The sequence below is a fragment of the Mytilus edulis genome, chromosome 14 (assembly GCF_963676685.1).
Source record: "Mytilus edulis chromosome 14, xbMytEdul2.2, whole genome shotgun sequence".
In the NCBI taxonomy this organism is placed as follows: Eukaryota; Metazoa; Mollusca; class Bivalvia; order Mytilida; family Mytilidae; genus Mytilus; species Mytilus edulis.
Window position 1 is genome coordinate 70,026,542 of NC_092357.1, and position 17,660 is coordinate 70,044,201.

Consider the following 17,660-nt stretch of genomic DNA (forward strand, 5'->3'; position numbering starts at 1 on the left):
ATTTGAAACAAATATTTTTTGAAGTCAAGAATTTATTTTTTTATATCACAATTTTCTTTGAAAAAAACCAGACCATTTGTTTAAAAACTGGACGATTTCACACTTGCTCTCGAAAAAGCCAAGACACAAATAAACACTCATTGTTTTTGTTAGATACAAGAAAATTGTGCTTCTTTGTTGATCAAAACATTTATAGTAATCAAAATAAGATGGATAGTCATGAAAAAAGTATTATAACTACGAATTACCAGTTAATTAATATGATCGCATATGTTTTCACTCGGAAAAGCCCGAACTAGACTCGAAAAAAAAAAACCCCGGACAGAATCACTCGAAAAACCACGATCCTCGCCAGCCACTATACCTATCGTGATAACGATTTCTTGGAATTAATATTATTGCATGTGTTCCTTTTGAATTATTGATGAAATATGTATTTAAATTGTAACTTTAACAGGTTCACTGAAGGTTGTGTGCACATTGAGCTAAACAAATGTAAAATGCAGTGTAAGAGTACTCTACACTTAAACTGAACTCAATTACGTTCCAATTGATATAACATCAATACTTACATGTAGTTTAAACTACATGCACTCGATAGTTTATGTACCCCGTGTGTGGGTACATGTATAGTGTTCATACAACAAAATATTAGAAAAGTAGAATTTATTGACAATACTTAAGGAGTTTGATTATAGCTCTTTACCTTTTATATAAGCTTTGGATTTGAAATATTTTGGCCACGAGCATCACTGAAGAGACATGTACTGTCGAAATGCGCATCTGGTGTAAGACAATTGGTACCGTTAATGTTATTTGATATATTGTATACTACTATGATTTTTTTTTTTTTTAATTTTATACAAACTAAAAAAAAAACCTGTGAAAACATAATAAATTTTTATATCCTTAGTGAACTGTTTGGTAATTTTAGTGGAAGGGGATTTTTTGTTTCATATTGAAATTAATTTCACACCGATTGATATTTTATTTAGCCAGCGTCAAATCAAAATTTCAAGTATGGTATGTTTGATGAATTTATTTGCAAAGTTCCTGCATTTTGTAGGACAAACTATTTATTTTCATTACGTCGTGGACCAGACTTTTGTTACAGTTAAAAGTGAGAGGTTGAGTGCTATAAAACCAGGTTCCATCAACTACTTTCTACATATAAAAATGCCTGTACCAAGTCTGGAATATGACAGTTGTTGTCCATTCTTTTGATGGGTTTTATCACTTGATTTTGCCGTTTGATTATGGACTTTCCGTTTTAAAATGTCCTCGAAGTTCAGTGTTATTACAATTTTACTTGTTAGTACATATCCAGTCTAGTATGTGTTTTTAGGGAATAGAAATATATTCACTTACATCTTAGATCGCGCGTAAAACTTAGAAAGTTCTTTAGGATGTGCGAGATGTACAAGTAGCCACGTCCATCTTTATCCCAGAAGGCCTCTTCATTTCTACTAAGTTAAAAATATAAAAAGTTTTAGATGTTATCTCACTAAATTATACAAAATTTGGTGATTATGTTGAACGAATCTATCCCGTCAAATAAGAGATTAAAGACCTACTATACGACCAAGAGATGATTTCTGCCGCCTAATTGTGAACGTTTCATTTGAATGTAGCAACATTTAAAAAGAGCCTGCATACGGAGTATATATCTCCTAATTGATACGATATTCCTGAGTATGTAATTCGTATCATGATTTCTTTGATAGAGGATGACTGCTCACAAGAAAGCTAATAAAGCGAGAATTTCAAATAGTGAAAATGAAATCATCCCTTCGTAAATTTAACGGACGCCCTCGCGAGTTGGTTGACCGTTATTGAATAACCGTTTCACAGATGTTTTCCTTACGTCGTAACTACATTCCCCTTCCCTTTCATAAATGTGACCTACCGAATTAGACTTTTTTCCGGATTTGTTATAACTTAATCAACACGACGGGTCCTATATGTACAGAAGGATATGTATGCTAAAAGGAGGATGACAGATACCAAAGGGACAGTCAAACTCATAAATAAAAAAAAAACTGACAACACCATGACTAAAAATGAAAAAGACAAACAGAAAAAAGCACATGACACAACATAGAAAACTAAAGAATAAACAACACGAACCCAACCAAAAACTAGGGGTGATCTCAGTTGCTCCGAAAGGCTAAGCAGATTCTGCTCCACATGTGGCACCTGTCGTGTTGCTTATGTGATTACAAATCCGGTAAATTGTCTAACCATTCCGGAGCACCTGAGATCACCTCCAGTTTTTGGTGGGGTTCGTGTTGCTTAGTCTTTAGTTTTCTATGTGGTGTCTACTGTACTGTTATTTGTCTGTTTGTCTTTTTATTTTTAGCCCTGGCGTTGTCATTTTATTTTTCAATCTACGCGTTTGACCTTTCCTTTTGTATCGTTCGTTCCTCTTTTACAAGACATACACATTGTATCTATTCTGGGTATGTTCTAGCTCTGAAAATGCGTGAAATATTTGCCACTAGACGTTTAATAATCAACTATTTTCACCATTCAAAACATTTTCTTGTTCCTCTTTCGTTGCGCTGTTGTCCATTTGTTTGATGTGTTTTATAGTTTGTTTTCTGTTATATTTGAGTGCGAATTCATATTACTATAAGACGTGTAAGACGTGTAACGATACTTTTCTATCCCAAATTCATGTATTTGGTGTTATATTTGTTTTTCTCATCGGATTTTGTCTTATGCTTAGTTCGATTCTGTGTGTGTTACATTCTAATGTTGTGTTGTTGTTCTCCTTTTATACGTAATACGTTTCCCTGAGTTTTAGTTTCTTACCCCGATTTAGTTATTTGTCCATGGATTTACGAGTTGAATAGCGGTATTTTATTTATCATTTAATTTTGCCATTTGATTTGGAATTTCCCGTTTTGAATATTCTCGGAGTTCAGTATATTTGTAATTTTACTTTTTAGCAAACGGAAGATAACAATTTCTGAACTCTCAAAGTTCTTCACATTAATAGTACAATTTTCTGAGGGAACGGGCTATTAATCTTGTCTGGACGAACCAGAAATTCGTTTTTCAATAATATAGACGTTGGAACATTAAATACTCATTATTAATGGGACACTAGCTGCGAGGTAAACAAAACATTACGATTATGATTTTGTTGTTGTTTAATCATTAATGAAAGTGAAAAGTGAAACGGACATAATGGTTCAATTTTGTCAAAATAAGCGAAGAAACATGGATGCTGATTTATTCACTTCTAGGTGAAATAATTCGACTTCATTGAATACGTATTCATATGAACTTCAATTTATCCCTTAGCTAGAGATGGATTATCCATGGTTGATGCGTGTTAGGATATTAAAAGAAAACAATGTAAAGATTGAAAGTAAATCAAAGGCAAATCACTTGATTGATTAATTCGATTTAGGAAATTCATTCTTATATCATGCAAAATCGAAATCAAATCAGTTACTTTTACCTTAAAATTGAAATTGAACAGACATAGAAAAATCAATTAGCACAAGATCCATATATCTAATTATATGTTTATGTTTATATACATGATATATGTAACGTGTTATTTGACCGTCGGTTGTTTTTGCCACTTCTGTAATATTTTAACATTTCCTGACCGATATGAGAAATTTTTTTGTCTCGGCAAATGATTGATTGAAATTTACCTTAATTTTGTTTTTGTTTTCCTCTGGATTTTCTTATTGTGATGTTATGAAAAAGGCGACCATGTCTGATGACGTCACATCAAAAGTATACAACTTTTCTCAAATCTTTGAAAAGGAAGGAGAAAAATCATAGGAGAAAAAGATACCACCACTGTAACTCGTGTATTACGATATTTCTCTACTCTCAACAGTTAAATTTCAACTATTTATATTTTAACTTAATAATTAGAATAAGAAACATAAAACAAAACAAAGATACAAAAAATTAAAACATATAATTGTTTGTATGCATTACATGCACAAACAATATACAAAACTAGCTAACCTAGATTATAGCCTGTTATTCGGTGTCAGCCAAGGCTCCGTCTTGAAGGCAGTACATTGACCTATAATGGTTCACTTTTTTAAAATTGTTATTTGGATTGAGAGTTGTCTCATTGGCACTCACACCACATCTTCCTATATCTATATAGAATTGAAAACAAAATGCGAGAAGATAGCTTTAAGAAAATGCTTTGAGAATATCAATAGATACAATAGGGTCACCGTGCGTTTTCCCTGCTAAAATTTAAGATAGCAAAAGTTCATGCAGATTCTTTCAGATAATGCACTTATGTTCCTAGAAATGACAATTTAAAAACATTTTAAATCAAACAAATACAACTTACGCTTGTAAAAATATTAATATTTATCAGTTGAATTTTGTTACAATTATTAGAAATTAGAAATGAGACCTTAGATTTTCTTGCTATTTACAATCCAAGAATGCAAAAGACACTACATTGAAAGGGCAATAACTCCAATAAGTAGTCGCCCTCATGTTGTCTTTATTGTAGACTTACGATATAAGGTAAAAAAACGACCCCCCCCTAAAACAATTATCAAAATTATCATCAATGGACATTATCTGTATTAAGGATTCGATCATGTTGTTTCATTTGTAGAACTGATCTTGCTGATCATCATTTAGTTTTTTCTGTATCTATTATAATTTTCAAGATAGTAGGCAAAAATTTGTCATTTTAGAGCAATTAATCCTATATTAAAATGGGACACAGATAATGCCCCCGCTTGCATATTACTTTAGAAAGGGACATAACTTGATAATGACAGAATTGACACTACCCACATTTGTACTTGATATAACTTCTGTTGTTATAAGTATTGTGTAAAAGTTTCATAAAATTTGCTTGATGCCGTTAGTTTTCTCGTTTGAGTTGTTTTACATTTCATTTCGAGGCCTTTTATATCTGACTATGCGGTATGGGCATCGCTCATTGTTGAAGGCCGTACGGTGACCTATTGTTGTTAATTCCTGTGTCATTCAGTCTCACGTTTGGAGTGGTCTCATTTGAAAAATCATACCACATCTCCTTTTGTATATTAAGTTAAGAAATACCAACGATAATGTCAGTATTTTCTTTATATACGGCATAAGAGGAAAAGTGAGGCCATCAAAATTCATACTTGACCTGTGTTTTGTGGTATACTCATTGCATATAAGCTTCATGCCATTTTTTTAAGGTAAACTGCAGTTAAAGAACGGATATAAAAAATCAGTAGTGTTTCTGTTTTCAAACTCTAGAGCAGTAAAAGTGACGCCATCAAAATTCAAACTTGATCTGGGATATGTGGTAATAAGCATTGCGTTTCAGTTCCATATCATTGGTATGTGGCGAACTATAGTTAAAGAATTGAAACCAATTTTGGACGTCATCTGACAGTTTTGACAATTGGTAGAGCTCAACATGTTGCTGTTGTCAGATTTTCTCTCTTTTTAATGGTTTTCAAAATAATAGACAAAACTTTAATTTTACCCCGTATATTCTATTTCAGTCATGTTGGCCATCTTGGTTGGTAAGCGAGGTAATCAGGGATATTTCGTTTTAAATAAGATAGACTTATGATGATTTTTCGAAGTTCAAAGTAAAACCTGCAACAATATACACGTTTTTATATCGGACATAAAGCAAAATAAGCGGAAAAAAAGCAACGGACAAAAAGCAAAAGTATCGGACAAAAAGCAAAATTATCGGCCAAAAAGCAAATCGGCCAAAAAGCAACGGACAAAAAGCAAAAGTGTCGGACAAAAAGCAAAATTATCGGACGAAAAGCAAAACGGACAAAAAGCAACGGACAAAAAGCAAAAGTGTCGGACAAAAAGCAAAATTATCGGCCAAAAAGCAAAACAGCCAAAAAGCAACGGACAAAAAGCAAAAGTGTCGGACAAAAAGCAAAATTATCGGACGAAAAGCAAAACGGACAAAAAGCAACGGACAAAAAGCAAAAAAGTCGGACAAAAAGCAAAACTATCGGACAAAAAGCAAAAGCGGACAAAAAGCAAATTGCGATCAAAAAGCATCGTATCATACGTCCAAAACATCATAGTATGTCGAGAAGAACGGAACGTGTACCAGTCAGCATATGTTAGCTCATTTTAGAGAACTATTAATGTTTTAATCGAAAACTAAGCGCACATGAAATCTCTACATGATAAGGAACACAATTCTATCCATAGATGCATTTGATACAAAAACATTTGATTTATTTAGTAGCCAGTTAACTGCCACTTTATGCAATCCGACAAGAATCCTCACAGATGAGCGACCAATATGGGACGGCATGCACAGTTCTTTCTTAATAGGTGTTTTTTATGAACAATTTTAACGGATTAGATTTTGTTGTTGATAAAGTTTTTTTTACTGAATATATATTTGATATAATGGTTTATATAAAAACGAAAAGGAAAGAAAAATTGTTTTTCAAGGTATAACTTATAATAATGACGTATGTAAAATTCATCGGTACCATATCAAAATATTCTTTGCAGGTTGTGCATTGGGCTATTCATGTTATAAAATCGATGCATTATGGACAACTGATCATTGGATTGCAGACCTAACTAACGGTTTATGTGAAAACTACTGTAAACATGCTGCTGCAAATTATGTATATTATGGAACTTCTGTAAGTTTTCTTTGCTTTTAATTGAACCGTAATCCTACTGTTGTTTTTATTACACCCAATGTCGTTATATAAGATTGAAAACGGACAAGGTATGTAGTCCTTGATTTCTTAAATTTGATTTCTGAACCCATATATAATGTAGCATGACATTATCGTGTTGAAAGGTACATAAATTAAACATGGTTTTTCGTCATTAATTCCTACATAATATAAAACAAGTTGTGGTATTATTGCAAATGAGACAACTCTCAACAAGAGACCAAAATGACACAGAAATTAACAACTTTAAGGTCATCGTACGGCCTTCAACAATGAGCAAAGCCCTTACTGCATAGTCAGCTATAAAAGCCCAAAAAAATAACAATGTAAGCGAGAAAACTATCGGCCTTATTTATATAAAAAATGAACGCACAGCAACTATGTAACACATAACAAACGACAACCACTACATTACAGGCTCCTGACGTGGGACAGTCACATACATGAATGTCTAGATTTCTACTGAAGTCACACTTTTTTATACGAAGAAAAGGAGTTGTCGGTTGTATATCAATGATATTATAGCAACCAAACAACAAATAACAAAAGTCTTACATATGAATTACCGTCTACTCTCGAAATTTGCACATTTCGTAAAAGATTTAGACCGACTGGTATCTGGTATTTAAAATCAAAGATTGAGAAAGACAACCGAGCAACTTTAACACAAACTTTTCTATGTTCATCAACTAAACATATAAAAAAAATGACTTATACTAAACACATGGAAAAAAGTATTGCAACACCAAATTGAAATTAACATAAGAACTTTAAGTATATACTTATCCATCCGACCCGTGCATATATTCAATTTACTGGTCGATCTCCGTCCTTTGTCACGGTAACTCTCACTAATCTTATATCACTTATCTGACGAATTCTATTGATCACCGATCACCGATCATTCATCGATCAGCCAAACATCCGTCACTGATCAGTCATCGATAAGTCCACTTCACGTCAAACAGTAACGCATAAAGGTTGCAGGTACTGCACTGTATATTTTGTAACATCATTAGTATAGAAAGTTAAACTGAACTTTTCCTCTGTTCATTTTGTTTTAGAACTCTGATTGCTATTGTCGAGAGGTAGAACTTTTGGAGTCTGACAAAATGGGGAACGATAATTGCACTGCGGCTTGTGAAGGAAGCAATGAAGAATTTTGTGGAGGTGATATAGGCCATTGGCTGATAACTGGCTCGGAAATAAGTAAATTTATCAAAACGACAACAATTTAAGGAATGAGAAGCTTTTTTTTTTTTTTTATAGTTGATAGATATAGGAAGATGTGGTGTGAGTGCCAATGAGAAGCATTGTTACAGTTGAGAACATTTATGGCAGCCTAACGTTTTTGGCAGCGTTTGAAATGATGATAACTTACACAATTATATTTCAATAATACCTATAAAAAAGAAGATGTGGTATGAATGCCAATGAGACAACTATCCACAAAAGACCAAAATGACACAAACATTAACAATTATAGGTCACCGTACGGCCTTCAACAATGAGCAAAGCCCATACCGCATATAGTTAGCTATAAAAGTCCCCGATAAGACAATGTAAAACAATTCAAGCGAGAAAACTAACGGCCTTATTTATGTAAAAAAATGAACGAAAAACAAATATGTAACACATAAACAAACGACAACCACTGAATTACAGGCTCCTGACTTGGGACAGGCACATACATAAATAATGTGGCGGGGTTAAACATGTTAGCTGGATCCCAACCCTCCGCCAAACCTGGGACAGTGGTATAACAGTACAACATAAGAACGAATTATGTTTACATTTCAGTATGTTCTGCATGTTATTAAATCCTATACATTTGTAAATAAAACATGTAGTAACGTCAGTATATCATATCATATTTAAGTGATTGCTGAATGTTCTGGAACACCTTCATCATAAACGTCCAAATATAAAATATCAAAGCCAAGGGAGCATGCAAACGCTCAATTTATATATACACTAAAATTAAAAATCAAATAAGACCAAAAAAAATGGCCAGAAGCTCTTACTTAGTTATGTGGATTTGCAACTTAGGTTTAAGTACAGTTACATTGTAAATAAACATCAACAATACTTATTGGCCTTTTTAAATCCTGCTGGTACCTTTAAGGGAATTTCTTCTAATAAATAAAGACAATTTCAATATAGGAAAATAAGTATCACACAATTTATATAGATTCAATGTTCAATATTAATCTTTCATAAGAATAGAACTACAAAGGAGATAGTACTCGAATTAACTGTACATTTTTCAATATCATATAAACATTGCTTTTTTTTAAGATCGTTCAGTGGGCGTGGTGGATAAATCATGTTACACTTACGATGAGACATGGAAATTTAATAGTTGGAATGATCAACCTACTAATAATTTGTGTGAAACCCTGTGTAAAGAAGCTGATGTAAATAATCAGTATTATGGAACAATGGTAAAGTTTGTTTGACTAAATATAGCTTTGAATCACTGGGTTTACTCACATGGTACATGTACTTGTTTCAAAATCCATTACTGTCTGCTCTACAATTTTACCAAAGTAAAGCCAGAAAGATGTGATGGTATATTTGCTATTCTCATCGGATTTGGTCTCATGCTTAGTTTGTTTCTGTGTGTGTAACTTTTAACTGTTAAGTCGATGTTCTCCTCTGATATTTAATGCGTTTCCCTAAATTTTAGTTTGTAAACAGGATTTCTTTTTTTCTATCAATTTATGACTTTCGAAGAGCGGTATACTGCTGTTGCAATTATTTGTAGCCCCAAATAAGAACCAAATAATCGATGGCCAAGTCGTCCTCGATGGATTTATTTATTTGATGATAATAATTTGTGTGAAAACCATTGTCAAAAGATGATGCAAACAATCCTTACTACGGAACAATCGTAAATTTGCTAAAAATAAACGCCTCCTTAATCCTGACAATGTTGTCTGAACGTTTTGGTTACTTTAAGTAAGAAAACTTTAGTGAGCATTAAATCGACTCCAGAATCACCATGAGAACAAAACTGTTAATTGTAAAGTTTGGTTATGTGGATTTGCAACTTAGGTTTTATTTCAGTTACATGGAATGTAAACTTGAAAAACAGTTATTGGCCTTTTTAAATCATGTTGAATCTTATGGAAATGGTTTGATTACATGGATAACTACAACTGCCGGATTTGTTAAAATCAAAGCAAATTCGGAAAGATGCACAGCTTAAAATTGAGAATGGGAATTCGGGAAAATGTCAAAGTGACAACTCAACCAAAAAGTAGATAAGGCCAGAAATGGGGTATTAACGAAGCAATAAAATCCCGCACTCTGAGATGATAATCAGCTATCCACTAAATCAAATTATGCACTAGTTCAGCAAAAAATAATGTCACACTAAACTCTAAAACCATGTACCGCGAGCGTGTCCACAGCTGGCCTCTAAATGAAATTTTGCATTATTTTGGTTAAACATGACGCCACTCTAAACTGCAACATACATACATGCACTTGTGTTAAAAAAACATACAATACTAACAAATGTCAGATGCTCCTGACTTATAATCCTTGTACCTTTGGTAACTATTGGGACGGTCGCAAACATTCGGCGGTGTTTAAGCTGTTTTTTTTTTTTATATATTTCAATCCTCCCCTATACATCTTGTAAAAGTAGAACAAATAATTTGTCGCATTATGTAAAGTAAATCTTAGTTTTAAAGAAGCTTAAATAGGTAACAAATGTGACTAAGCAAATTGAAAATGATTAATAAATTAGCAGTTACTGACAAGCCAGCCCCAGATCAGATGAACTTTACTGTTTTTTTCATTAGTTCATTTTGTTACAGGATGACGAGTGCTATTGTCGACAAACGGAACCGCCGAATGATACCATTGAGGAGATTGAACTGTGTAATGAACAATGTTCAAATAACACTTTCGAAATTTGTGGAGGATATCATGTAGATTATAGTCTCATGACTGTCTCGGAAATAGGTAAATATACCCGAAATAATATTCAGAATGGACATTGGAAATATGCCAAAAATACGATAACCCGCCAAAGGCCACCAATCGGTCTTCAACATAGAAAGATAATTAATCCAATACCTGCCGTGGGACTCAGCTGACCTCTAAAACAAATGCGTACTAGTTCAGTGGAACTGGACACCATACTTAACTTCAAGACATTAAACTTAAATTACAAAAAAAAACCAAGGTTATCAAAGACAAGATTCTATATTTTTGAAAATGCGCACATACTTTTAAATTATTAATTGGAAAACACATGTATGAGATTGGGTCAATATGCTTAGAGGTTTTGTTAAGATGAAATAAAATAAAAAGTACACTGTTGAAGCTATGCGTAATGTTTGAACTCGGATAAGTACTTAACAAAGGATGGGAAATAGGGAAATTTATTCAGCGCCTATGATGATCTTACCGGGCACACTTAATTACAAATGTTATTTCATGCATCTCTCAAACGAATCTGTATTTGAGGCAATGCAATTGTTACAAAAGGATTCAGATTTGAGGCAAAGCAACTTTAACAATTTATTTTCTATTGAGACAGCGTGCATTATTTGTGACATTATTTTCCATTATTAAATATCTTTGATTAAGGTGGTATATATTGCCTCAAGTATATGCTAAAGTAAATTCTGAAAACACATCATTATGTATTTATTCGAGCGGTTGCCTGTAACATATGTATCGAATATGCATAACGAACGAATGACCATGACATCACTGGCTTCCCGTGGTTTTTTTTTGGAATTTCCTTCATCATGTTCAGCGGATATTTTCTTCAATAAATCTGAAGGTAGTTAAATGCTTGAAATATTTAGAGGAGGCAAATGAAGACAACGATGCACTTATCAAATGCTTATGATATCAAGTGGTTCGAGTCCTTTGTCACTTTCTGTTTATGAAATGATATCGATTTTCTTCGATCTGTATTTTTTTGTTCTTTTTATATATCTTTTAGTTTTTAAATCAACGTTATTTACAGATCGAACAAGTGAAACTGTGATTGAGACAAGTAAACAAATGACTAGTGCAACATATGTGTCTACAAGAGACTCCGCGATGACAGATTTCACAAACATGATAACTAGTGACACATCCCTGGCTATAGCTACGAAAAGTTCGCCTTTTACTTCACGGGGATTATCCAGTACAACATCTCAAAATGCAAATAATGATATTTTACCTGTTATGACTGAGACATCACCACAAGCAATAACAGGTATTGTACATGTTGACACAAAGTCACCTGTTTGTCATGGCATATTTATGTATAGTGCATAAATACACCAACTGAATTGTTCACATTTCTATAACAAATGTTTATTGGAATGTACATATTTTTATTTATTTTTTTAGTTTTGTTTTATCTCAAATCACATGTATTTAACCTGAGAAAAGTGTTTCTGCCTTCGCCACATGACCATGACAAAACCTACTGAAATTTATTGATACAGTAACTCTAATGACAATAAACACAATTTGAACTATCAAACAATGACTTTTTTTAACTCAATTCGTCAGGATATTCGATTTCTGGTGATCACGTTCTTCTCTAGACATTGATTCAATCAAAAAAAAAGTTAATCAATTTTCAACGGACTGAATGAAAAGAAAGAACACCAAAATTTATCTGTTGATGACAACAATGGCAACGTTCACGACCACAGATGATGATGATGCCGCCGAAGGCCACCAATGGGTCTTCAATGAAGAACAATAATTAATCCAATACCTGGAGGTGGGACTCAGCTGACCTCTTCTAACACTGTGTACTAGTTCAGTGGAAATGGACACCATACTTAACTTCAAAACATTAAACTTAAATTACAAAAAAACAAACAAGGTTATCAAAAGCCAGATTCTATATTTTTTCGGAAATGCACACATACTTTATTAATTGGAAAACACATGTATGAGACTGGGACGATATGCTTAGAGTTTTTTTTAAGATGAGATGAACAAGAAAAGTACACTATTGAAGCTATGCGTAATGTTTGAACTCGGATAAGTACTTAACAAAGGATGGGAAATAGAGAAATTTATTCAGCGCCTATGATGATTTTACCAGGCACACTTAATTGCAATGTTATTTCATGCATCTCTGTATTTGAGACAATGCAACTGTTACAAAAGGATCCGGATTTGCGGCAAAGCAACTTTTACAATTTTTTTTTTATTGAGACAGGGTGCATTATTCGTGACATTAATTTCCATTATTACAGATCTTTGATTAAGGTGGTATATATTGCCTCATGTATATGCTAAAGTAGATTCTGAAAACACATACTTATGTATTTATTCGAGCAGTTGCCTGTAACATATGTATCGAATATGCATAACGAACGAATGACCATGATATTACCGGGTTCCTGTTTTTTTGGAATTTCCTTCATCATGTTCAGCGGATATGTTCTTCAATAAATCTGAAGGTAGTTAAATGCTTGAGATATTTAGAAGAGGCAGATGAATACAACGATGCACTTATCAAATGCTTATGATATCAAGTGGTTCGAGTCCTTTCTCACTTTCTGTTTATGAAATGATATCGATTTTCTTCGATCTGTATTTTTTTGTTCTTTTTATATATCTTTTAGTTTTTAAATCAACGTTATTTACAGATCGAACAAGTGAAACTGTGATTGAGACAAGTAAACAAATGACTAGTGCAACATATGTGTCTACAAGAGACTCCGCGATGACAGATTTCACAAACATGATAACTAGTGACACATCCCTGGCTATAGCTACGAAAAGTTCGCCTTTTACTTCACGGGGATTATCCAGTACAACATCTCAAAATGCAAATAATGATATTTTACCTGTTATGACTGAGACATCACCACAAGCAATAACAGGTATTGTACATGTTGACACAAAGTCACCTGTTTGTCATGGCATATTTATGTATAGTGCATAAATACACCAACTGAATTGTTCACATTTCTATAACAAATGTTTATTGGAATGTACATATTTTTATTTATTTTTTTAGTTTTGTTTTATCTCAAATCACATGTATTTAACCTGAGAAAAGTGTTTCTGCCTTCGCCACATGACCATGACAAAACCTACTGAAATTTATTGATACAGTAACTCTAATGACAATAAACACAATTTGAACTATCAAACAATGACTTTTTTTAACTCAATTCGTCAGGATATTCGATTTCTGGTGATCACGTTCTTCTCTAGACATTGATTCAATCAAAAAAAAAGTTAATCAATTTTCAACGGACTGAATGAAAAGAAAGAACACCAAAATTTATCTGTTGATGACAACAATGGCAACGTTCACGACCACAGATGATGATGATGCCGCCGAAGGCCACCAATGGGTCTTCAATGAAGAACAATAATTAATCCAATACCTGGAGGTGGGACTCAGCTGACCTCTTCTAACACTGTGTACTAGTTCAGTGGAAATGGACACCATACTTAACTTCAAAACATTAAACTTAAATTACAAAAAAACAAACAAGGTTATCAAAAGCCAGATTCTATATTTTTTCGGAAATGCACACATACTTTATTAATTGGAAAACACATGTATGAGACTGGGACGATATGCTTAGAGTTTTTTTTAAGATGAGATGAACAAGAAAAGTACACTATTGAAGCTATGCGTAATGTTTGAACTCGGATAAGTACTTAACAAAGGATGGGAAATAGAGAAATTTATTCAGCGCCTATGATGATTTTACCAGGCACACTTAATTGCAATGTTATTTCATGCATCTCTGTATTTGAGACAATGCAACTGTTACAAAAGGATCCGGATTTGCGGCAAAGCAACTTTTACAATTTTTTTTTTATTGAGACAGGGTGCATTATTCGTGACATTAATTTCCATTATTACAGATCTTTGATTAAGGTGGTATATATTGCCTCATGTATATGCTAAAGTAGATTCTGAAAACACATACTTATGTATTTATTCGAGCAGTTGCCTGTAACATATGTATCGAATATGCATAACGAACGAATGACCATGATATTACCGGGTTCCTGTTTTTTTGGAATTTCCTTCATCATGTTCAGCGGATATGTTCTTCAATAAATCTGAAGGTAGTTAAATGCTTGAGATATTTAGAAGAGGCAGATGAATACAACGATGCACTTATCAAATGCTTATGATATCAAGTGGTTCGAGTCCTTTCTCACTTTCTGTTTATGAAATGATATCGATTTTCTTCGATCTGTATTTTTTTGTTCTTTTTATATATCTTTTAGTTTTTAAATCAACGTTATTTACAGATCGAACAAGTGAAACTGTGATTGAGACAAGTAAACAAATGACTAGTGCAACATATGTGTCTACAAGAGACTCCGCGATGACAGATTTCACAAACATGATAACTAGTGACACATCCCTGGCTATAGCTACGAAAAGTTCGCCTTTTACTTCACGGGGATTATCCAGTACAACATCTCAAAATGCAAATAATGATATTTTACCTGTTATGACTGAGACATCACCACAAGCAATAACAGGTATTGTACATGTTGACACAAAGTCACCTGTTTGTCATGGCATATTTATGTATAGTGCATAAATACACCAACTGAATTGTTCACATTTCTATAACAAATGTTTATTGGAATGTACATATTTTTATTTATTTTTTTAGTTTTGTTTTATCTCAAATCACATGTATTTAACCTGAGAAAAGTGTTTCTGCCTTCGCCACATGACCATGACAAAACCTACTGAAATTTATTGATACAGTAACTCTAATGACAATAAACACAATTTGAACTATCAAACAATGACTTTTTTTAACTCAATTCGTCAGGATATTCGATTTCTGGTGATCACGTTCTTCGCTAGACATTGATTCAATTAAAAAAAAAAGTTAATCAATTTTCAACGGACTGAATGAAAAGAAAGAACACCAAAATTTATCTGTTGATGACAACAATGGCAACGTTCACGACCACAGATGATGATGATGCCGCCGAAGGCCACCAATGGGTCTTCAACGAAGAAAGATAATTAATCCAATACCTGGAGGTGGGACTCAGCTGACCTCTAAAAACAAATGCGTACTAGTTCAGTGGAAATGGACACCATACTTAACTTCAAAACATTAAACTTAAATTACACAAAAAAAACCAAGGTTATCAAAGGCCAGTCCTATATTTTTGGAAATGCGCACATACTTTATTAATTGAAAAGCACAGGTATGAGATCGGGACGATATGCTTAGATTTTTTTTTACGATAAAATAAACAAAACAAGTACACTGGTGAAGCTATGCGTAATGTTTGAACTCGGATAAGTACTTAACAAAGGATGGGAAATAGGGAAATTTATTCAGCGCCTATGATGATCTTACTGGGCACACTTAATTACAATGTTATTTCATGCATCTCTCAAACGAATGTGTATTTGAGGCAATGCAACTGTTACAAAAGGATCCGGATTTGAGGCAAAGCAACTTTAACAATTTATTTCCTATTGAGACAGCGTGCATTATTCGTGACATTATTTTCCATTATTACATATCTTTGATTAAGGTGGTATATATTGCCTCATGTATATGCTGAAGTAAATTCTGAAAACACATACTTATGTATTTATTCGAGCAGTTGCCTGTAACATATGTATCGAATATGCATAACGAACGAATGACCATGATATTACCGGGTTCCTGTTTTTTGGGAATTTCCTTCATCATGTTCAGCGGATATTTTCTTCAATAAATCTGAAGGTAGTTAAATGCTTTAAATATTTAGAGGAGGCAAATGAAGACAACGATGCACTTATCAAATGCTTATGATATCAAGGGGTTCGTATTCTTTGTAACTTTCTGTTTATGAAATGATATCGATTTTCTTCGATCTATATTTTTTTGTTCTTTTTATATATCTTCTAGTTTTAAAATCAACATTATTCACAGATCGAACAAGTGAAACTGTGATTGAGACAAATACACAAAGGAGTAGTGCAACATATGTGTCTACAAGAGACTCAGCGATGACAGAGTTCATAAACATGATAACTAGTGACACATCCCTGGCAACAGCTACGAAAAGTTCGCCTTTTACTTCAGGAGAATTATTCAGTACAACATCTCAAAAGGCAAATAATGACATTCCACCTGTTATGACTGAGACATCAACACAAACAATAACAGGTATTGTACATGTTGACACAAAGTCACCTGTTTGTCATGGCATATACATGTATAGTGTATAAAAACATTAACTGAATTGTAAACATTTCTATCACAAATCTTTATCGAAATGTACAGATTGTATTTATTTATTCTTTTTTTTTTTTTTTTTTTTTTTATCTCAAATCACGTCTTTTACTCTGATAAAAGTGTTTCTTCCTTCGCCTCATAACCATGACAAAACCGATGATGATGATGATGATGATGATGATGATGATGATGATGATGATGATGATGATGATGATGATGATGATGATGATGATGATGATGATGATGATGATGATGATGATGATGATGATGATGATGATGATGATGATGATGATGATGATGATGATGATGATGATGATGATGATGATGATGATGATGATGATGATGATGATGATGATGATGATGGTGGTGGTGGTGGTGGTGGTGGTGGTGGTGGTGGTGGTGGTGGTGGTGGTGGTGGTGGTGGTGGTGATGGTGATGATGATGATGATGATGATGATGATGATGATGATGATGATGATGATGATGATGATGATGATGATGATGATGATGATGATGATGATGATGATGATGATGATGATGATGATGATGATGATGATGATGATGATGATGATGATGATGATGATGATGATGATGATGATGATGATGATGATGATGATGATGATGATGATGATGATGATGATGATGATGATGATGATGATGATGATGGTGATGATGATGGTGGTGATGGTGATGGTGGTGGTGGTGGTGGTGGTGGTGGTGGTGGTGGTGGTGGTGGTGGTGGTGGTGGTGGTGGTGGTGGTGGTGA

General features: G+C 33.5%; 1 protein-coding gene across 1 annotated transcript; it reads left to right on the forward strand.

The window, feature by feature from the left end:
* The first annotated feature begins 7,789 nt into the window (after nt 1-7,789).
* LOC139504436 (uncharacterized) lies at nt 7,790-16,887 on the forward strand. The gene is made up of 7 exons (XM_071294521.1): nt 7,790-7,886; nt 8,976-9,121; nt 10,505-10,652; nt 11,647-11,907; nt 13,283-13,543; nt 14,919-15,179; nt 16,565-16,887. The coding sequence occupies exons 1-7, from the start codon at nt 7,790-7,792 to the stop codon at nt 16,885-16,887; spliced, it is 1,497 nt and encodes a 498-aa protein (XP_071150622.1).
* The last annotated feature ends 773 nt before the right edge of the window (nt 16,888-17,660 follow it).

Excerpts from the sequence above, each read along its gene's own strand:
- LOC139504436 (XM_071294521.1), top strand. The coding sequence starts at position 7,790 with ATGGGGAACGATAATTGCACTGCGGCTTGTGAAGGAAGCAATGAAGAA. Across the intron at positions 7,887-8,975 it reads GATAACTGGCTCGGAAATAA|ATCGTTCAGTGGGCGTGGTG; the intron begins GTAAATTTATCA and ends CTTTTTTTTAAG. Across the intron at positions 13,544-14,918 it reads ATCACCACAAGCAATAACAG|TTTTTAAATCAACGTTATTT; the intron begins GTATTGTACATG and ends TATATCTTTTAG.